Source organism: Eptesicus fuscus, chromosome 12 (genome assembly GCF_027574615.1).
Source record: "Eptesicus fuscus isolate TK198812 chromosome 12, DD_ASM_mEF_20220401, whole genome shotgun sequence".
Classification (NCBI taxonomy): domain Eukaryota; kingdom Metazoa; phylum Chordata; class Mammalia; order Chiroptera; family Vespertilionidae; genus Eptesicus; species Eptesicus fuscus.
Genome location: NC_072484.1, coordinates 46,416,315 through 46,439,508, shown reverse-complemented (window position 1 = coordinate 46,439,508; position 23,194 = coordinate 46,416,315). Strand labels below are relative to the sequence as shown.

General features: G+C 36.0%; 1 protein-coding gene across 1 annotated transcript in view; it reads left to right on the top strand.

Moving 5' to 3' along the window:
- Positions 1–18,279, top strand: part of CDH19 (cadherin 19) — a 54,253-nt gene extending 35,974 nt beyond the window's left edge. Inside the window, exons 6-12 of the mRNA XM_008160570.3 lie at positions 2,108–2,292; positions 2,949–3,202; positions 7,810–7,931; positions 11,143–11,264; positions 12,559–12,676; positions 14,845–15,099; positions 17,828–18,279. Of these exons, the coding sequence (XP_008158792.2) occupies positions 2,108–2,292; positions 2,949–3,202; positions 7,810–7,931; positions 11,143–11,264; positions 12,559–12,676; positions 14,845–15,099; positions 17,828–18,279 (1,508 nt within the window). The remainder of the gene's footprint in view (positions 1–2,107; positions 2,293–2,948; positions 3,203–7,809; positions 7,932–11,142; positions 11,265–12,558; positions 12,677–14,844; positions 15,100–17,827) is intronic.
- The last annotated feature ends 4,915 nt before the right edge of the window (positions 18,280–23,194 follow it).

The window sequence follows — 23,194 nt, the reverse complement described above, 5'->3', positions numbered from 1 at the left end:
TCTGTGTTGATGAAAATACCTTGGCAGCTGCGGTGACTGGCAGTGACTGCAGCAGCAGGGTGATGGGGCTGGCACCTTCCCCTGATCAGCCCTGTTGTCTCCTGCAAAGGGAGGCCAGACTGCGACTTAGGTGCGCTCCCAATGGGAAGCGGGCCTAAGCCATCAGTAGGACATCCGCTGAGGGCTCCCAGTATGTGAGAGGGGGCAGGCTGGGCTTAGGGACCCCTCCACAGTGCACGAATTTCGTGCACCAGGCCCCTAGTTAACTATAATTTCCATGATCTACATTTCTAAAGCTCATTTCTAGATTTTTAAAATTTATTCATCCTATATCATTGCAACTTTTCGCCCTTTGTGCTATTTCTTATGAGTCAATAAAAGCTCTTCTTCAGATGGAATGTAGGCAATGGAGTAGCAGTTTGTGACCTTTATCTCCTCATTAATTGTATTGTGTTGTGACTCTCTCCACAACATGAATATGCCCTAAAGGCAAGAAGACAATGTCTAAGTAAATCTGAAATGCTGAGAACTTTATAAAATAATTGGCATATAATATATGTAGAGAAATGGTGGCTGAATTCATTGAATAAATATGGTCTACATTTTATTCATATATGGGTGAAAAAAACAAGTTTAAGACTAGAAGGAAGAGAGCTCTCAATGAAGCATGTCGATTCAGAAAATCCTCCAAACTTTAGCTACTTTTTTAGTTTTTTAAACCAATATTTATCAGTTATTAAAAAACTGAAATAATCATTTTAACTCCTCTTAGTGACCCAGAATCCTAAGGCACAATGATAGTTTAGTAACTTCAATTGAATGTGAGTGTGGAGGACATGATTCTAATACCATAAAGTTACCTCATTCTTCAAAATGATTTCCCTATTCCCATCCCACACCATAATCATTTGAAAGTGTGTGTATTGACTATTCTTACAAAAGAGATGTATGCTGGCCTCCTTACTCTTGTTTGAGTTACTTTCCTTTATTTCTATCCCATTGCACTCCTCATAAAGCATTTTTTTTGTCCAAAATATTTTTTGAAAGTATGGAAAACAGCACAAAGTGTTATTAAATTGTTTAAAGCATATGCTTGCAGGTTTAGTGCAGTGCCACTCTGTTCTCCAGATTAATTTGTTGGCAATTTTTAATTTGTGCAATCAAATAAAAATTCTTTTCATTTTCCCACAATGAAATAAACACTGCAGTATAGTTAAACTGTTATCTCCTTACCCAGTGAAATATTAGCAACTTTTAAGTAACATTTCCTTCGCTCAAAAAATAAATGAACGTATTACAAGGTGACGTGTGAAGTGACTTGCCTTATGCTTCTAAGAAGATCAAGAATCCCTTTAAAGAAAATTACACTGCATGGGTTATTTTTTTAATTCTAAGAAGTTTCATTCTTTAGAATATTAACATATATGATTATTTCCTACATTTAAGCATATATTACAAATAATAATATATGAATTGCTAGTTCGTTACCAATTTTTTTGCAAGATTCTTCTGCCAAATAAGGAAAAGAGCTCCATTATTTCTATTTATTATTTCTGCATTTCAAGTATAATTGTCATTATTTTGTTATGGCTAAAGCAGTAGGGTCATTTAATTTAAACAGATTTTCCACTATATCTACTTTCCAAATGTTAAGGATCCAACTTTCTTTTTCACTTCCACTATGTTTAATGGAATTCAGGTTCAATATCTCCAAATCAAACCATCATACTTAGAAATCAACTATTTTCTTTTAGTCTCTCCCATCTTTACTTCATGCTTACATTTATTGGTAACTTTAGGTATCAGAATGCTTGAGTGAAATTGGAAAACTCTTTTTATCAAATTTAATTTGGGATGGTTGAAGGGTACAATAAAAAATAAATCCATGAATATTGAGAAAGTATTTATATGAATAGAAATTTGAAGTTATATGTACTGGTAATAGAACTTTCTAAGATATATTTAAGGGACAATAATAGATGCTGGATTATAATATTAAGGAAATGTTCATATTATAAAAATAAAAGGTGGAAAAGTGTGCATGGGATTTTCTACAATTGGGAGAGTCTTATGTTAATACAAAGTACCTTGAATTTTGTTTTTAAAGGCTTATACCGCATGAATGTCTCCGAATCTGCACCCATTGGTACTTCTATAGGAACAATCATGGCACATGATAGGGATATAGGAAAGAATGCAGAAATGGATTACAGCATTGAAAATGACGATTCACAAACATTTGACATCATTACTAATAATGAGACCCAAGAAGGTATCGTTATATTGAAAAAGGTAGATATATTAAAATTATTTGCTTTGCAGAATAATGCAAAATCAAATCAGAAAAACACATGATTATTTTGTATAGGCAGTTAGTTTTGCTTTATTAAGTAATTGAAATGAGAACCTGTGCTTTATGATTTAGGGAGACAAGGTATTTAGAGATGAGATTTACTTATTACAGAGCTTCTATTTATATGTAGAATATATTTCAAAATTTCAAATAGAGGACAAACTTTTTGAAACGATCTTAAAATACAGGAATTTAATTTTTAATTCTATAAGATTCTTTTGCCCAGAAAAGTGTAATTTTAACCTAAATTTAAAAAATATAGTTATTATCCCAAAACATTTTGTAATAGATAAAAATAACAAAGTACAAGTAGGGAATTGCTGTGCAACTGCTTAATAATATCAGAGGGATCCAGTAGATAAAAAGTAAAACCAATATGCAGATCACGAATCATAGAAACCTACATTACCTTATTAATCAATGTCACCCCAATAAATTTAATAAAAAGGAAAAAATAAAAAAAGAACAACGTAAGGGGATGAAAAAGTAAAACCTAACTGAAACTGAGATAATGTAACAACAAAAACGTTCTTTTTCTAAGTAATGTGGTGGGTTACTGAAGCCATTTCTTTTTGTACACTGTATTTCTTTGTAGAAAGTGGATTATGAGCAACAGACCTACTATAATATTAGAGCAAAAGTTAAAAACCGCCATGTTGACGAGCAGCTCAAGAAGTATCACACTGTGGCTTCCACCACTTTTATTAGGGTCCGGGTGGAAGATGAAGATGAACCGCCTGTCTTCCTCCTTCCGTATTACATATTAGAGATCTCTGAAGGAAGCCCACAGGGATCCTTGGTGGGCGTGGTCTCCGCCATAGATCCAGATTACAACAGATGTCCTATCAGGTATGTCTGGAAGGCCAACTTTGCAGTAATGAATGAATGAACACAGATTGGCTTAAATATAAGATGTGGATGTAACAAGGATATGTCTATATTTCTCTGCATAGTACTTATCAAATTTAGCAACAATTTAAACAATTTACAATAAGTGACCTCATTATTGCTTAAAAAGCAGTAAAATAAGCAATTGCAAACATGCAAAAAATAGGCATGTCACCATCTAAAATTGGATGCAACCAACTCCATTAAGTGGGGTAAGGAGGTGAGGGTGCCCAGTCAAAGAAGAAACAAAGCTGATCCAAATGTGGTGTATTTAAATATTATTTAAATAAAATAATATTCAAAAAGTGTAGAAAGCACCCTAGCTGGTTTGGCTCAGTAGATAGAGCATCAACCTGCAGACTGAAGGGTCCCAGATTCAATTCTGGTCAAGGGCACATGCCTAGGTTGCAGGTGGCTGGGGAGGGGCCACGGGAGGTCCAGTAGGGGATGTGCAGGAGGCAGCCAAGCAATGATTCTCTCTCATCATTGATGTTTCTATCTCTCTTTCCCTCTTCCTTCCTCTCTGAAATCAATAAAGATATATTTTTTTTAAATGTGGAAAGATTTTTATAGGATACCACTTAAAGAAGTAAAAATGAAATAAGTCTAATTGGTTAGAAATAAATATCTGTGTTACATGTAAACTGTACTTGCCACTATTAAACTAGACTGTTACATTCATGTACTCAATTTTCTTCTTTAGTTTTTTCAGTATTCACATCGTAGGCCTGATTAGATATAAAAGTAAAATCTATTACATGTTCCCTTAATCCTCTATTTTCCACACTGCAGAAAATTCCACAAATTTCTCTGTATGTATGACGATGCTGGCTCTGCTATGCGTTTTGGGGCGTGGGGGCGCTACAGAGAGGAGAAGGAGCTTCTTTGCATTTGTGAGACAGACCAATGCTCCCAGTTTTCCACAGTAACTACTAATACAAACCACCTCCTAATCTGCAGATATAGTTCCTATTTAGTTATAGTGATTTTAGGAAAAATATGTCTATTAGAGGCCCAGTGCACAGAGTCATGCACATTGAAAGGAAATTAATTCAAAGGTGGCCAGTGGGCCTGGACTGGGTAAGACGGGCCAGACATGCCCTGGAGCCAACCTCCCGTGGTCCCTCCCCAGCCAGCCGCACCTGGGGCGGCGCTGGGGCTCCAAAGGCATCTGTGGAGTGTCCGTGGTCCCTCTGGAAGGTGGGGTCCCTCAGCTTGGCCTGTGGGAATCAGGCCAAAACCAACCGGCAGTCTGACATTCCTCAAGGGGCCCCGAAGTGCCAGAGGGCACTCTGCAAAGTTGCTGTCACGTGGTAGCTCCTGCATTGAGCGTCTGCCCCCTGGTGGTCAGTGCGCATCATACCTACCGGCTGGTTGGCCAGTTGGCTGGTCGCTTAGCCTTTTATATGTATAGATGTTATATATGTAATTATAACCCAGTAAATCAATTGTTTAGATTTTTAAAGAAGTAGACATATTAACCTATTTATTGTTTTCCCTTAGAATACTTAAGACTATCTAATTTTTAAAAATGCCTTAATGATTAAGCTCTTCATTATGTTATAATTTATAGGAACTTGTTGAAAAATATTTAAATATTGAATCTTAGTGATGTAAATAAGGCCATGAATAATGAATGATTTATAATGCCTGTGAACGTCGATAAAAAATGGCATGGTTTTAAAAGATAATACAAAATTATTAGAGTTGTGTGTTTACTACTAGTGAAAATGTTAGGTATATATGAGACAAACCCAAATGTTAACAGAGGTAATGTGTTATATAGTATCACTTCTGGTAGTTATTTACCTTATTTTCTACAAAAAAAATATATTTTTAATAACAATTGCTGTTTTTACATTGAAATTAATTACCTTTAAAAATAGTTCGTGAGCACCTATTAAAAATATCTTTCAATGCCTTTTCTAGACATTCTTCCATTTATAGGTATCTTATAAATAAGATTTCTTTTCATATATTGCTTTCACAAGTGTTGTTTTTCCTATGTGGTATAGCAAATGTTCAAGACATATCATTAAAACAAAGTTAAATGTATAGAGACTTGGCTTTCACATGTCTCAGTTTCTTCTGTGAAGTGGGGATAGAACTTTTGTGATCGCACAAACATTAAGAACAAGATATAAAGGCATCTGGAGGAGAAAGCTGGAAGAACCATTTTTTTATATCATTCCTTCAAGAGCCATTAGCAGTGAGAAAACATTGCACAGTCACATTTTAATCATTCAGTTTTTAAAAATAAATTTATTGGGGAGATATTGGTTAATAATATTATATAGGTTTCAAGTGTACATTTCTGTGGTACATAATCTTCATATTGCATTGTGTGCCCACCACCCAAAGTCAAATCTTCTGTCACATTATATCCTCCCTTTACTCTTTGCTTCCCCCATCCCCCTTCTCTCTGGTGACCATCATACTGTTGTCTGTGTCTGAGTTTTGTTTGTTTTTCTTGTTTGTTCATTTGTTGATTTCAGTTTTATATCCTATATATGAGTGAAATCATATGGTTTTTATTTTTTTCTGTCTGACTTATTTTGCTTAGCATGATATTCTCCAGATTCATTCATGCTGTTGTAAATGATAGTAATTAATCTTTTTTTATGGCTGAGTTATATCTCATTGTATATATTAGAATGAAGAGTCTATAAAAGGACATTTGAAGTGAACCAAAGATTAATTTTCTAAGCATAAAACTTTATTGTTTAAGCTTTTTAGCTCAGGCTTTTTATGAAATATATTGCAGACATGTGCTCTTTCTAAAATGTGTTTATAGACTGTTACTTAAAATATTAATGTTGACTCAGGATCATAATTTTTAAAAACTTTAATTTGGAAATAATCTCTAACATTTGATTGGTTTTATTTCAAATGGTGTATTGTAGTAAAAGATATTTTAGATGTTTAAAACAAAATATTAACTGTTAAACTAATGTTTTATTAGTTAACAAATCTCTTAAGTAGGAAATGTGACCCTCTGTGGGCCTGTAAGTAAATTGCTTATAAATATTTAAAAGTGAGTAGAGTTAAAACTGAATTCTTCTAAAGCTTAGTTCTCTGTAATTTCAATTCTAATTCTTCCTGGAACACCAAGCTGAAAATTACTGATATTTTTAGAGACCTATCAATTCAAGATTAAAATATTCTTATCTTTTGCCACATGATTTTTGGCAAACCTCATTGATGTTTCATCAGAGTCATCTAGAATATTTGTGCAATGCGAAGCCATCACCAAACCCTAGTTATTACTCTTTTTTAATTTTTATTATTAATCATTTGCAGGCAGGTAAGCTTTTGCTAAGTACTTCAAAGGTTTCTTTCATTGTGGAACTGGAGATCAATTTCCAGGCTTTTGCGTGAGAGAATTTTATGATCTATCTTCTTTCCATGTATGATCTAATACCACATTAGATCTCTAACCTTACTCCTGGGATATCTATATGTATATATGTATATATCTGTATCTATCTCTATCTCTATCTCTATCTCTATCTCTATCTCTATCTCTATCTCTATCTCTATCTCTATATCTGTCATATATATATATATATGAGAGAGAGAGAGAGAGAGAGAGAGAGAGAGAGAGAGAGAGAGAGAATAATATTTTCTTACTTGTGTAGTATTTCTGCCAAACTACAATCTGATACTAATCATAAGGGAAAGCAGAAAAATCCAAAAATGTAATCTGGGTGAAGGATTGTTGTAACCTGGGTATCCTTTGAACTTTATTCTAATGGAAGGCTGGAGTATGGATCTAAGTTTATCACTTTCAAATGGCTATTTCTATAATACCAGAACCATTTATTATTAAAAACATAATTTAACTTTCCCCAGAGATTTGATATGCCATTTTCATCATATCATGAATTTAAAAAGTTGGTTTACAGTTGTGAGTATGCAAGTTTATTCTTGTATTATAATTTATTAAGTATTGTATTACTTTCCATAATGACAACCATCAATCTACTTTTGCCCACCCCTGTATATATGCTTTATTTATTAAATATTATCAAATTGTTTTATATTTGATATAATATATCAAATTGTTATTTCAGCAAACAAAAACAAGGAATTTCCCATAGGTCAGCTATCAAGTAATTATAATATGATGCTCAGATTTAACAAGTAATTATGCGGTGTTGGAAAGAGACTCAGAACAGTCTAGGCTGAGAATATGTTTTACCTTGCTTTAAATTTTTAAAAAAGAGCTTCACAAAAATTAATTTTTATCCGCATTTTTTTGTATTTCTCTTTATAAATGACATTTTGCCATTTTGTTTTAAACAAGTTACTCATTTATTAAAATTCTCTCTTAGAAATGAGTGTGAGTTTAGATTGAGCATACATCAATTTAAGTGATTTAGTGTTTTCCCCCTGTCTCCTCTGAGTTGAATCTTAAATATATAAATACGCCTTTCTGAAAATTGGTCTGAATTTAATTATCTATGTGGACATGCACTTAACAATTTGTCTTGTTGCTTTTAAAGAGGTATTATGTATCACTGTTATACAGAGTAAATAAAATTGAGGAACACTTTTTTTTGGTTCAGGTATTCTATTACCAAAAGCAACATGTTCCAAATTGATGACAATGGCACCATCATCACAACTCACCCTCTTGACCGAGAGATGAGCGCTTGGTGGAACCTCAGCATTGCAGCCAGAGAACTATGTAAGTACTCATTTGGGAACCACGTATCGGTTCACTATACTTTTTAAACCATTCAATAACTTCTGAACATAGGGACAAAAACTAGTTTAAAATGTTATTGGGAATAAAGTTAAGTGATATATTATATGTCAATTCATACATGTATATTTTTATTATTTTCAATTAACAATGCCTGCTCATTGCTATTATAGCTTATAAATCATATCACCTTTTAAGTTTCAGTAATAATATAAACAAACTGCCTGAATCATGGAAAACAGGGCATCCCATAAAAACCCTGCTGTATGTGTTCACTACCTAGAAGCTTGTAGCACAATAGTGCTGTTGATTGTAGAAAAGAGATGTTGCTTTGTAACATTTGTTTTACCAGCAAATGAAGTTCACTATGCTTAGTCTAGTTCCTGGAAAACTTCCCAAGTGAAGCAACAAGCTATTTCTCAGCATGTCAGCTAAGTGAATAAAAATACTAACTACTTTAAAATAAAGCTGTGAAGATATATGTATGTTTTATATAGTCATGTCAGAGGTTTAATTTGAACTTAATTTTAAACAGATTTTTTCAGAAAAAAAGAATACGATATTTAAATGAATTTCTTGCTAATTTTTCTTAAATTTATTTGTGCCTGCAATACTTTTTCTAGTTTATTTAAGCAAGAAGTGATTCTATGATGATATATTATATGTTTAAACCATTAAAAGATGAACCTTAAATTTTGAGTCATTCTATCTTGAAAACTCTAGAAATACTTTTTAAATATTTTAATGTTTTATTTTATCCATTTATCATGATTACTAGAGGCCTGGTGAACGAAATTTGTGCATGGGGGGAGGGGGTCCCATCAGCCCGGCCTGCACCCTCTCCAATCCAGGACCCCTCGGGCCGAAACCGGCAGTTGGACATCCCTCTCACAATCAGGGACTGCTGGCTCCTAACTGCTCACCTGTCTGCCTGCCTGATTGCCCCTAACTGCCCCCCTGCCAGCCTGATGACCCCTAACTGCCTCAGCCTGCCAGCCTGATTGTCCCTAACTGCCCTGCTGCCAGCCTGTTCGCTGCCAACTGCCCCGCCCTGCTGGCCTGGTTGCCCCTCACTGCCCCCACTGCCAGTCTGGTCATCCCCAACTGCCCCCATGCCAGCCTGATTGCCCCCAACTGTCCCCCCTCTAGCCTGGTTGCCCCCCTCTGTCCCCTCTGCTGGCCTGGTCACCCCTCACTGCGCCCCCTTCCCAGCCTGGTCGCCCCATGCAGCCTGCTGTTCAGTTGTTACTGTGAGGACAAATTTGCATATTATTCTTTTATTAGTATAGATAACACAACTAGAGGCCTGGAAAGCTGATGAGTATTTTATTTAGATTCTCTCCTAAGAACTCCCATAAAATTCCCACCTTTAAAAAACAGATAACAACTCTTAGGACAAAAAACCCAGTGCACGCTCTCTCCCTTGAGCTTACCCATGCCTTCCTCCTCCCACTCCTTCTTTCCTCAGGTGGGCAACTTTGCTTTATTTCCTCCTGAGCAGTAAAGGTTCCCAGGAGAATGCAATCAGGGAAGCAGTGGGCAGCAGCAGCTTGTCCTGGACTAACCCCTGAACCTGTCTCTAAGGACATTGCTTTCGCCTCTGTAGCTTGTTTTTCCTGAGTCCATAAAGCCCAGCCCAGTCAATTCTTCTGCCCTTTTGACTTTCTTTCTAAAGGGCCAAAGCAATCATGTCTAGGCTAGTCTAGACTCCCTCACTTTCCAAAGAGCTAAGGCAGCTCTGCCGAGGCCCACTCCTGTTGCTGTGATCTTCCCTCCTCTCTCTTAAGCCCTTTCTTCATTTCAGTGTCCCCAGCTTTAATGAAGGCACTCTCAAAAGTGCCTTCACTCATGTCCTGTATGAAGTCAAGAACCTGCACATTCCAGATCGAACGTGGGTAGACCCACCTTGGTCCCAGTCCCTTTCTGGTGACAGTGCCCAGGCTAATTATGTGTAATTTAATTTTTACTATCTATTGCCAGATTACATTCTAGAAAATGTGGACATCCCCATTATTTCTCATTACTCCCCCATCACTGGGTCTATTTTGCACATTTAACATAAATTACATAGACCAAATAATCATTCTCCTTACTTCTGGTGAGCAAAAATCTTTGTGAATACTGTTATTATAGAGCCACATCTCTTAAATGTGGGCTGTTTTTCCTCTTAGGACATTTGACAATGTCTGAGGGCAGTTTTAATTATCACAACCAATGTGGGGATCATGACTAGCATTTAATAGAAACTGAAAAACGAAGCTATGCATTCTACAATGTACAGATAACCCCTCAAAACAAGTAATTATCTAGTCTAAAATATCAATAGTGATGAGGTTAAGAAACCCTGGTATGAATCATTTGAATTTTCTCATTTGTGAATTTGTGGTTTGGGAATGAATTGTCTTTTTCATATCATTTGTCTGGATTTGAAAATGTGAGCTATTAATATTTCATTTTGTGATGCAAACACTTTTTCTGATCACTGTTGTTTGGTTGTTGTTTTGGCTTTTTTTTTTTAACATTTCTTTTTGCCATTAAATAAATGTATTTAATCATATCTTCCCAGTCTTTCATGGTTTCTGTATTTCTTGGCTCACTTAAGAAAATCCTCCCAACTCAATGTATGCATACTTAGATATTATTTTAATTATCTTATTTTACCATATATTTAGATTATATCTCATGTCCTGTTTTTGTTTTTAAAAATATACTGAATGATGCTCTTCATTGAGACTACTGGATGCTGGCTTCTTAACTGCTTTTTCTACTTCAGCTATGAGCTTAGGCAAGTCAATTATCTACAATGTGGAAAATTAAACAGTTTCTCAATGATTTTTATCAGTAGAACTGGGAAGGATAATAACACATATTCATCATGATTAGATGAATTTATACAAATATTTTAAAAATTTCCTGGGTTTTAGGAAGATGCTTATATAACTATTTTCTCTACTAATTTTTCTCATCAGCTCCTACATCTATGGCAGGTACAGGGCACTTGATAAATATTGGTTGAGTTAAATGTGTTGATAACATTCTTTTCCACTCTGTATTATTGATAAATATATGAATGATATAGACAGTCTGTCTTCAGATAGCTTTTATTCAAATGAAATTATACTACGTACTAATTTTTTTAAAAAAAACTTCCCCTTTAAGACAGCATTATCTATTTGTATTCTGTTTGTTGTAGACAATGAAGAACACACTTCTGAAGTTCCTGTGTATGTACAAGTTCTTGATATTAATGATCATGCTCCTGAGTTCCCTGAACTTTATAAGACTTATGTTTGTGAAAATGCAAGCTCTGGTCAGGTAAGAACTCATAAGAAATTGCTGACATATTAATCACATGCTTTTATGTTGTGGGTTCTGTATAACTTAAATTTCTTTTTTAAAAATGTCACACTCTGACAGTGTTTCTCTGCAATGCTGAGTGTAACAGACATCTTATAACTCATTCAGAATCTCTTAAGAAGGAAATGGGCCCCATGTGAAGAACTTGTAATGTATGACACTAGTCTTAACTATCACTGCTAATATTAATAAATTTACTTTTAACAAAGGCCAATTCTGTCCATGTACTCATCTAATGGTATTGAAATTTACTAAATCCTTATAAGACAGGAATTGTAGAGTACAGGTTGTATCCTTCTCTTCAAATGACTCATAAAAAAAGAAGCCATAATTAAACACCTACCTGCACACATAAAATCAAACACAACAAAGTTATTAAGCATATGGCTGTAAATATCAGATGTAAATTATAATTAAAAGTAATTTCTGAAAATATTAAAAGGTAATAATTCAGAAATTGTGTGTTCAGAAGTATAAACACACTGTTAACTTATATAATGAACTTTTAATTTCCAGAATTAATCACAATCTCACTATCTCACCCTGACAGCATATCTTTTATTTTTCTTTTTTGATGATACGGAGCTACCTGACTGACACATCCATGTCTAAAGAAAATAATTAATTGAGATCTGATTTGTTTATAGTTGCATTACTTCACTTCTTATGATCCAAGATAGAGGAACTTATCTGAGGTGGAACACTTTTCCTATAATCTTTATGGGTCAAAGGAAATCATGCACATTGTCCCTAAGCTTTAAATGCACTATTTCCTGAAATAAATTTAAACAAACTCATTACTTTAGCAAATACTTTAGTAAGATAATAACTTCTCCACAGTTACACTCTCAATATAAGCAGGGAACGTATAATTGCAGCAAATCATAATGGCTGGCATTCAGATGGGAAAGGGAGAAGGAGAGAAGGAAGGGAGAAATCTAGGCTGGGAGAATGGGAGGAAGTCTTGACATAGAGCTGCAGGGCTTTGAGAACTTCTAACAAACTTAGCTCATGAAAACCATCTGGCCCATCAACAAAAATAGATTCATTATGTGATAGCAAAAACACTGTTTTGATCAGGGCAAGTAAATATATTTTTAATCTGAGAAAATATATTAATATCTCTATCTGATATTTATCCTCTGCAATTTTCATAAAGATTTTGGTAAAACAATTTTAATAAAAAGCCTAATAACAACAACAGTGATCTTTTTCCTGAATAAAAAACAAAACAAAACTTTTTTTCCCCTAGGAGATTCAGACCATCAGTGCAGTGGATAAAGATGACTCCATAGAAAGGCCAAATTTTTATTTTAATTTATCTGTGGAAGACACAGAGAACTCTAAATTTACAATCAGAGATAATAAAGGTAATTACTTTCACTCTTGATGGCTTTTGACCCATTTTCCTAGCATTGTGGTTGATTTTAAGCGAACTTAACAGCATTGCCTTTTATACTTTAACTGCATACTGATAATGTTGAGACATACCAGTAGAGCAAGAAGTGGAAATGAAAATGAGAAAGAAAACCCAAGTCAAGTTCTGAAATACTATCCCCATTTTCTACTGGATTATTTGAAATTAGAAGCACTTTTTCAAGTCATGAGTGGCTGTAAGTCCTTAGAAAGTCTGAATAGCTTTGCAAATATAATTGCAATTCTGACAGAATGGTTCCTTTCATGTCATCAGGTAACTCAAATTTCAATCTATCCTGGGATCAGAGTGAGTGATACATACTTAACTTGTACTCATGTTAGCTCGATTAATTCAAAGATATTTGGTGTCATTAATTCTGGCTATCCTATCTAATAAAGAGGGAATATGCTAATTGACCATCATTCCATCACAAAGATGGCTGCACCCACAGCTGAGGCCAAGTTCCCTTAAGGAGCCTTAACAAGCAATCAGCAGGGACCTGAGGCTATGCCCTCCCCCGCCCCCATGGGGCTTGACAGGGGACCTAAGGCCACACCTCCCACCCAGCAGGGCTTGACAGCCTGACGCTGTGCCCCCCGCCCTGGCTTCAGGCTGAGGGACCTCAGGCCACGCCTCCTGCCTTGGCACCAGGCCAGGGGACCTCAGGCCTTGTCCCCTGCCCTAGCGCCAGGCCAGAGACCTCAGGCCGCGACCCCCACCAGGTGGGGCTTGACAGGTGACTTCAGGCCACACCCCCTACCTCAGCACCAGGCTGGGGGACCTCAGGACACACCCCAGCTCCAGCACTAGGCCAGGGGACCTGAGGCTGCACCCCCCTGCCAGTGGGGCTTGATGGGGAACCTGAGGCTGCACCCCACTGCCTGGCGGGGCTTGGCAGGGGACCTCAGGCCATGTCCCCCACCTGGTGGGGCTTGACGGGGGACCTCAAGGCATGCTCCCTGCCCCATCTGGTGGACCTCAGGCCATGCCCCCCATCCTGGCGCCAGGCCAGGGGACCTGAGGCTACGCACCCTGCCCGGTGGGGCTTGACAAAGGTGGGACTAGCCAGGTCTAAATCTAGCCCAATGCAGGGGAGGGCTGATGGGTCTGGGTCTCACACAATTTTGAGGCACATGTGGGTGGGCAGGGACTTGACTCTAGGTCCCCCTTTTAATGTGCATGAATTTTGTGCACTGGGCCACTAGTAACTATATAAAATAGGTTGAATATTATTGTTTTTCCTTCAAAATGAAATGATTATATCAATCTAAGGACAAAAGGTTCTAAAGGATTTTATGTGGAGAGACAAAATTTCCTTTCCTTCCATATGGAAGTGACTAACTTTATAAAGAGTCACTCTGTTATTTTTTTTCTTTAACTTCAGTAAAATATTTTTATCATCCTATGGATTTCTGTTTTAATTCTCCTTTATATCCCAAAGATATGAACCATTGCCTTTATTATTCAAGAATCTTTAACCAATATCAGCAGCTGTCCTTCCAGAAAACCGAGGTTAATCTTTAATGTTGGGGATCTTTTGTTGGGAGAATAAATGCAGACATGTTATCTCCCTCTAGTCCTGGTTGAATTCCCCAGTGAAGGGAACTCAAATGAACTTAGGATAGAAAACCCAAATATATTAATATAAACCAATGTACTGGGGCAACATATAGATATTGAAACAAAGAAAATAATTGATTTGGTTTAATGTTTGTGATTACAAATAAACTATATATTAGGAAAAATGTAAATTATATCACATTATATCTGTCTAGTAACTAGAATCAAAAGGGTTTATAGACTTCAAGAACAAGATGGAGAATTTATTTTAAAAAGATGATTTGAGAAAAGTTATAAGTAGGCATACATTTCAAAAGACTTCCATTTGTTTAGGTTTTATAGATTACCTTATAAAGTTTGTCTGATTGCTACAGAAAATATTTTTGGGGAGACGGAAATACAAAAAACAACAACAAAAAGGAAAACATAGTACTGAGGCATAAGAAATTGAACTGAAAAAAGTTATTTAGATATTTCTATACCATTGCCTCCAGTACATATGCCTGGTAGGAATTTCTTATGTATTGTTGAAAAAATTATGCACATGGATTTTTGTTTTAGATAACACAGCTGTAATTTTGACCAATAGAACTGGTTTTAGCCTTCAAGAAGAGCCTGTCTTCTATATATCCGTCTTAGTTGCTGACAATGGTATCCCATCCCTTACAAGTACAAACACGCTTACCATCCAAGTGTGTGACTGTGGTGACAGTGGAAGTATACAGACCTGCCACAATAAAGATATGCTTTTCATGGAATCCAGGACAGAGATCATGACTGCTATTCTGATATGCGCTGTGATAATAACACTACTTGGTAAGTAGTGCTGGACTGAACATACCTTCATTTACTGAAGATAAGATGATAAATATAGAAAATAGGTCATTTCTATTATAATGATAGCAATATATCATGGCTTTGTGTGTGTGTGTGCACATATTTAATTTCTTTTCTGGATGTATTACAATTCTTAAATCTAGTGGAGTAAATTTTGAAAATGATGAATATGCACTTCAAGCTAAAAATCAACAATTCTTGAATTATATGAGTATGTATGTATGTGCTCATTTGTTTAGGAATGTTTTTGACACACACACATTGCAACATACATAGTTATGTAAAAATTAGTAGCAATCATGATGAGCTTCTGTTGAGTGCTTATTACACTCCAGGGAGTGTCTTAAGTGCTTTGCATATATATTGCAATTTGATCCTTAGAATAACGTTATGAAGTAGTAACTATTATCACCTGTGTTGAATAGACAGAGAGTGAAACTCAAAGAATTATGTGCTTTACAAAGGGTTCCATAGCTCCTAAAATATGTTTTGAGATTCCATAACCATAAGCAACCACGATTCAATACTACACTGCAACTCACTCTCAGCTTTGGAGTATTAAAAAGAGAGTAAATGTTAGCATGGACGGATATAAACAAGAGAGTTTTACTTAATCAATGTGCTAAACACAAAAGAAATCGCTGTCAAATAACTCCATTATTTCTTGTTTGTTGTTGTTATTATCGTTTTCAAAAGAAGATAAGTTATACTCATTTTACTGATGAGGCAAATGAGCCCCTAAATGTTTTATGTAGTCAGGCTTTCAAGACAACAAATGATTCATTTAGCATAAGCTTTTGCATAATCTATCAGTGTCTATAATCTAAGCCCTTCTCTTCCATACCTCATAACTATATATTAAAACCAACACAACCTTACTAAGTCTTGAAAGCAATTATAACAGCCACTGTTTCTAAATTCCCAAACTTATGGCTCAACTGACATAAAATATGTTTCAGGACTTGCTTTGCCTTTGCTCCCCTCAACTTTCTCAAAGCTTCAAAACCCATGCTTTCCTCTTTTACCATCCAACATTCTCATATACATAGCTTCAGTGTTTCCTGTTATTTTTAATGATCTTGGATCATAAAAATGAATTTAGAGCTACATAGCTAGACATCAGAATCAAGAAGCAGTTAAAACAGTGTAGTTTTGGCAAGTACTGAATTACCAGACTTAAGCCAAGTCTTGAAACTCTGCAGGTAAACCCAGGGCAGCCACACAGGCATAATATTTAGAGGAAGGGAAGTGGGGTCCACCAATGGTAGTTTCCTCTGAGAGTTTCATGAGGACTGTCTCCAGTTCATGACTTTAGAAATTATTTACTAGACCCCTTTCAATTTCAACTATACATATATCTCAAATGAGATTTTTGTGTTTGGTTGGTTGGTTTAGGTTTTTAAATCCTCACCCAAAATATATTTTAATCAATATATTTTCATTGATTTGAAGAGAGAGAGAGAGAGAGAGAGAGAGAGAAAGATGGATTTGTTGCCTCCTATGATCTGAACCGATGTCAGGCTCTCAATCTAGGTATGTGACTTGACTAGGAATAAAACCCAAAATCTTTTGATGGACAGGATGATGCGCCAACCAACTGAGCCACCTGGCCAGGGCTCAGATGAATTTTAAACTACAGTACCTGAATTTAAACATGATGACCTTATTTGAGTCAAGAGCAGTGTTTCTATATTTTAAATGTAAGTTTTATATAAATATCACATAATGTATTTATGTTTGTGATAATGTTAATGGTATTGCTTCAATTTTTGTTCTAGTCCTATATATGAAATTCTGAACAGCCACATAAGATCCAAGACTAAGAATTGGTTACACACATACACACACACACACACACACACACATGCACACACATGCACATTTTCTTTAAAATCTAGAGTGTACTGAAATTGTTCTGTTTCTACATGTTGTTAAAATTACCTTATTAATAATTATTGATATTGGATATACCAGTGTTATGATTAAAAGACTTGATAGTTTGGAATTTCTAAAATTAATATGGTGTCACAAATTGCAGATTCTGAGCCAACTATCTGATTTTGAGTGCCAGTTTTCTGTTTCCTTGATGTGTGACTGTGTTATTGAATATCCCCAGGCTTCCATTTCCTCAACTTTAATAGGGAATTAAGAATAACATATGGGTCTCACAATTAAATTAGTGAATAGATTAAAAGCTTTTAGAAAAATGCCCAGTGCACACTTTGTAGGCAGTAAATATTAACTTAGAAAATAATTATACCACCGAATTTGCCTCGATGGGGACTATCAAACTGGTCCATTGTGCTTAATTTCTATTAACCTGCCTCTTTGGTTACTAAATGGACAAATGCAAATAGATTGGAAAATGTTCTCATATTCTGCTTTGTTCTATTTCCAATATGTAAGAAAAAAATAAATTTTTAGGGGTTTTAAATTGATCATCATCAAAAACATTTCACTATATTTTCATGATGTTTATCTACCCTAAATCATCAACCAGAAAGTTTGCTATCCATCCCACGTCTTTCTGCAAGCCCTTTGGTAAATTTTCAATAACAAATATATCTTTTTTTGTCTTAAAATAAAAAAAAAATCAAATCTTATGTATTGATTTTGTCACAAAAGCAAGGATTGTGAAGTTTATCATAATATGTCTTGTTATGTTATGCTATATTGTGTTAATATTTTGGTATGCTTTATTTGTCAGGGTTTATTTTTATGATCCTGCATCTACAACAACGAAGAAAACAGACTCTTTTTCCTGAGAAAGATAAAGAGTGCAGAGAGAATATATTCAGATATGATGATGGAGGGACAAGAGAAGAAGATACAGAGGCCTTTGCTATTGGAGAGCTGAGCTGCAGCACCTTCATGAGGGAACCTCGGACTCGGAAAACCACCTCTGCAGAGATTAGGAGTTTGTACAGGATGTCATGGCAGGTTGGTCCAGATGATGCTGTAATCAAGGAATTCATCCTGGAAAAGCTGGAAGAAGCTAACACTGATACTTACGCTCATCCTTTGGACTCCCTCCAGACCTATGCCTTTGAGGGAACAGGGTCATTAGCTGGATCCCTGAGCTCTTTAGAATCATCAGCCTCTGGTGAGAATGAACATTTTGATTGCTTTCATGATTTGGAACTTCCCTTTCAAATATAAGCATGTATGTTTGGTTCTGCTATGCAGTCAAATAATTAGGGCTTGGGGATAGAGGGGGAGAACTGGGTGTAACAGGTGAAGGCATTAAGTGGTGGTGGTGGGGGGGGCGCACAGACAACTGTATGATGATTGCCAGGGGAAAAGGAGGGTGGGTGAGGTGGAATGGGGGATAAATGGTGGCAGAAAGAGCCTTGACTTTGGGTGGTAAGCGCATGATGCAGTGTGCAGATGATGTATTATAGAATTATACAGTTGAAACCTATATGGTTTTATTCACCAATGTCATCCAAATAAGTTCAATCAAAATAAAAGTTTTAAAACGCTAATGTGTTTTGAGGCAAACTGGGAGTCTCTTGGTAAAGAGTTGTAGGTTCCATTTCTCTGAGAGAAAAATAAGACCTGTGTTAATAATGTTTTCTGATTTCCTTGGAGCAAATACTCATGGTTATTTCAAGCTAGCCACATGTTGTCACTGAATAATGAATGATATGGAGAAAAATGCCAGTGCAAGGCACCTCAAGCACAGCACTTGCAAACTCTCCTAGCATTTACCCCCATACCATCCAATACAAATTCTCAACATTTTTGAATGTTTAATGTGGGAAAGGCACCAACCTAGAGTATCTTAATAGTATTTCATTTATGCATTTATTAAATCTTACCAAGTAAGAGTAAAGTATACATGTGTGTTAAGTTCCTGATACTATACTCAGATAAACTTAAACACCTAGGAGAATCTGAGTAATCATATAAAACTTGAAAAAACTATTTTATTTACATAAATAAGCAAGTTTATTACAAGGATTCTATGATTCATTCTAGTTTGATATTTTTTAATCTTTGTCAAGACCATATTTTAAAACTGATTTCACATTTAGACAGCTAATTGGCATATGCTAATCAAAATATAGTATATATATATTATTTTTTATATTACAGCTTTGTACATAAATTTTATTTACTTTGTTTAAAAGTTTTTTCATAATTTGTGTTCCTATGTAACCAAAATGCAACTTTATTATGTCACGATACAATGACAGAATATTTGTCAACATTTACTCATCATTAAATTTAAATGTTGTAAAAATGGTGGAAAGTGTGAAATAATATAAGTAACTTTTTATTGCTACTAAAATGAGACAAGCAAATAAAAGAACTGTGTTCAAACTTGAATTAATATTCATTCTAAGTAATATGATCAACTGCACTGAATCCTATCATGCACAGCAATAAAATTATCAGCATTTCCTTTTTATTAAAAACTTAGAGTATAACTTGTGCTTTGAGGTGTTTTTTATTATGGAATATAGAATTAGGTGCAGTGGCTATTTTTATTGTAACTTTATGGAGAATAGATGCTAAGCAGCTAGACATAAAGCTTTATGGTAACATTAGATCATAAAATAAAACTTTTAATTTTAATCAACTTTTTAAGAATGATCCTTATTATTCTATTCAAATCAAGGTGGAGTTCAAAATTCATAGTTTAAACAAAAATAAAGTAGGGAGAACAATGTTCTAAAATTGGTTTATATGTTCATTTTTAACTGATCTGAACCAAGTTGGGCATATATGTTTTAATAAAATATTTTGAATAATTTTGAGCTAAAGTTAGAGTAGTTGAATGGCTACAATATTTCCACCCTGTACTTGGAAGTGTAAACATCCACACCATGTAAACATCCACACCAATATCAATCAAATGCTATTATGTTGGTGACACAGATATCAACTTTACAAAAGCCTGAGAAAATCAGACTTGAAATACAATAATTTAGGAAGACATTGGAAGTAGGCAAGAACAAGTAGATAAGCTGTAGTAAATCCTTATGCATTCATATTATTGTTTACTTAGGAAAGAGTAAGAATATTAAAAGAAAATTTTTAAAGAGTGAAAACTTGCAAGTAGAATAGAAATTTATGAGTACAGATGATATTTGTATTTCTACCATAGTATCATAAAATTTGAAAAAGTATAGCTAGGGAAATTTGTATAAGTTATTCCAGGCAGGAATCTTCCCTGTATTTAAAAAGTAACACATGTAATGATGGTTGAAGAACTAGAAATAATGATAAACAACAGATGAAGCAATCTATGGAAAGTAGATTATTAGAAAAAATAAATAGGATGATGCAGAAGGTCCTGTCATTGAAAGCCTTATAAAAACTTCTCAATTTGGATGAACACCTTATAAAAGTGCACAGTGTTCATATACATAGGTTTCACATTTGTGCTCAGGTGTATTAAACAGATTTGTTCAAATAAGTTCTGGTTTAGTTAATGATGGGATTGTCAATCAAGGGTACATGTAACTAGATATTGTACTTGGCACTATCTCAATACCTATTTTAATCTCTTCCTAGTCACATGGGTGTTTCATACCAGTTATATCCTAATCTAAAGACCTGGCATTAAGATCTAATTTTTAATTTTAATAGAGGCTCCATCAATTCAGATATTTACAAAAAACAGCACTGCCTCACATTAACCCCCAAAGTGTTTCAATACCACCCTTAGTTAACTCACAGGATTAGATGTGAATCTTAAATTACTAATGGTGGAGACAGAAAAATATCTCGTTGTTTATATAAATAAATAAAAAGTTAGCAATAATAGATGTGCACAGCTTGAGCCTCACAGAGCTGAGTTTGAATTAACTCACCTTTATCCGAAAAACTGAATTTTGTGAAACTGCCTAATCTTCCTAATCTGTGAAATGAGGTCCAGTCTCCCTTGTACACAAGATTGTTGCGAAGAGTCGGTCAGACAAGCAGCACAAGCAGCACCTGACCATGTGTGGGATCAGTAACAACAGCATCATCACCAGGGCTGATGCTATTCTGCTGGAACACAGTGGGTCCCAAGGGCTGCAAAGCACATTTCAAATACAAATCAGTGTCCTACCTAATTATCCTATCCCTGCTTTTGATCACAGTCTCTTCACTTGTCCAATCTCATCTTCCAGGCCTGAACCAATCTTCCTTCACACATTTCTATTTCTTTTAGTAATAAACCTGGGGAAAGGGTGAAAACAAGAGAGAATAAATCAGAGCTACATATCTAAACACATTTTCAAAGGGAAAATGTCCTTAAGTGACCATATTCTTTTTCTCCTTTTACTCTACTTGGTGAAAAGCAGAGTAAATCTAAAATACTCCCTTTATAATACTTTTAGAAAAAATATGAAAATATAGTCAGGACAGATTAGCATTGAATCCTTACTATATTGCTAACCAGATCATTAAAATGCCTGTAACTCTTTTTAAATTTTTTTATTGTTGACACTATTACAGATGTCCTCCATTCCTCCCCTCTTTCCTCCCCTTCACCCAGCCCCTCCGCCCCCACTCCCAGGCCTTCACCATATTATTGTCTGTGTCCAGGGCTATGCATATATGCACATACTAGAGGCCCAGCGCGCACAGAATTGTGCATGGTTAGGGTCCCTAGGCCTGGCCTGGCCTGGCCTCTGTCCCATGGCCTCTGCCGCCCTGCGAGGCTACGTGAAGCTCCCCGCCCCGGGAAGCCCCGGGATGCTCGCAGCCCCTCGACTGCTCCGCGAGGCTCCCCCTGCCTCTTGACTGCTCTGCTAAACTTGCTGCAGCCCAGCGAAGCTCGCAGGTGGGTGCTCCACAAAACTCCCCCCACCCTGCTACTGCTCCACGAGGCTCCCCGACCCCACGACTGCTTCGCGCAACTCGCTGTCGCCTGGGTGATTGCCCCACTAAGCTCACAGCCACCCCACAAAGCAGCCCACCACCACCGCTCAACAGTCCCCAGTCCCGCCCCGCCGCCAGCCCCCCTCATGGTGAGCGGCTCAGGGGCTGGGGTAGAGGGGGGCCCGAGAGGTGCTCCATGCACTTCATGGTGACGGGTCGCCCGTTCGGTCTTGACGCCACCTAGCTCTTTATATATATTAGGATATTCGTTGGTTAATCTCTTCCAGTTGCCTCCACCTGCCTCCCCTTTGAGATCTGTCAGTTTGTTCCGTGTATCCAGGCCTCTGGACCTATTTTGTTCATCAGTTTATTTTGTTCATTAGTTTATTTTGTTGACTCTGATCTGGCAAAGGAAAGGTAGACAAGTGATCAACTTGATGATCTGCCCCAGCAGGGGGTGCATTCCACTCACTTTTACTTAGACGGAAGACTGGGTTCCACTACATCTTGTGCGAAGGCAAATGTTCACTATTATCAGCTTAGAGGAAGAGAACATACTTGAATATGTACAAGAAAAAGTAAAACTGACCCAGAAATGTACATTTCATTAAAATCCTACATTTTTTATAATGTCCAGTATTTCAAATTCCTGATTTGCAACCTTAGTAAAAATTAATAGATTTATTAAAATGTATAGAGATATAACTAGAACTGAAATGTATAGAGAAATAACTATAACTAGAGTGAATCATCTTAGTGTGTGTAACATTCCAGATCACAGAAGGGTTTTCTGTCCTTGTAAATCATTTGTTAGTTTATAATGGGTTCTCTTTTCTAATTAAATTTGTTGCACAAAAGCTTGTGGAACCTGGGGATTTGAACTGAGAGAGAATTATAGAGACAGGGCTATTCATTTCCAAGCTGACTCTTGTTTAGCTATAAGCCTTATAATTCTGAAAGCCAAATGCTGGTTTCTATGGCAGTACTTTGTTACTCCCTGAGGCAAATTTCAGCCCCAAATTTCCCTTCCCTAATCACTTCTATTTATCTTCATACTGTATATAACATTAACTAAACCAGACTATTTCATTATGACCTCTAATTGCTTTTCTGAAGGTAGGATGTTTAAATGTATTAAATATGTTAAACAGGGCAACAGCCCCACTGAGAGACATGGGGATCTCAACAGCATCATCACCTTTATAAAGCAATTAAAGATGTGTCTCTTCTTTCAGGCAGTTCCTTTTTTCAGACA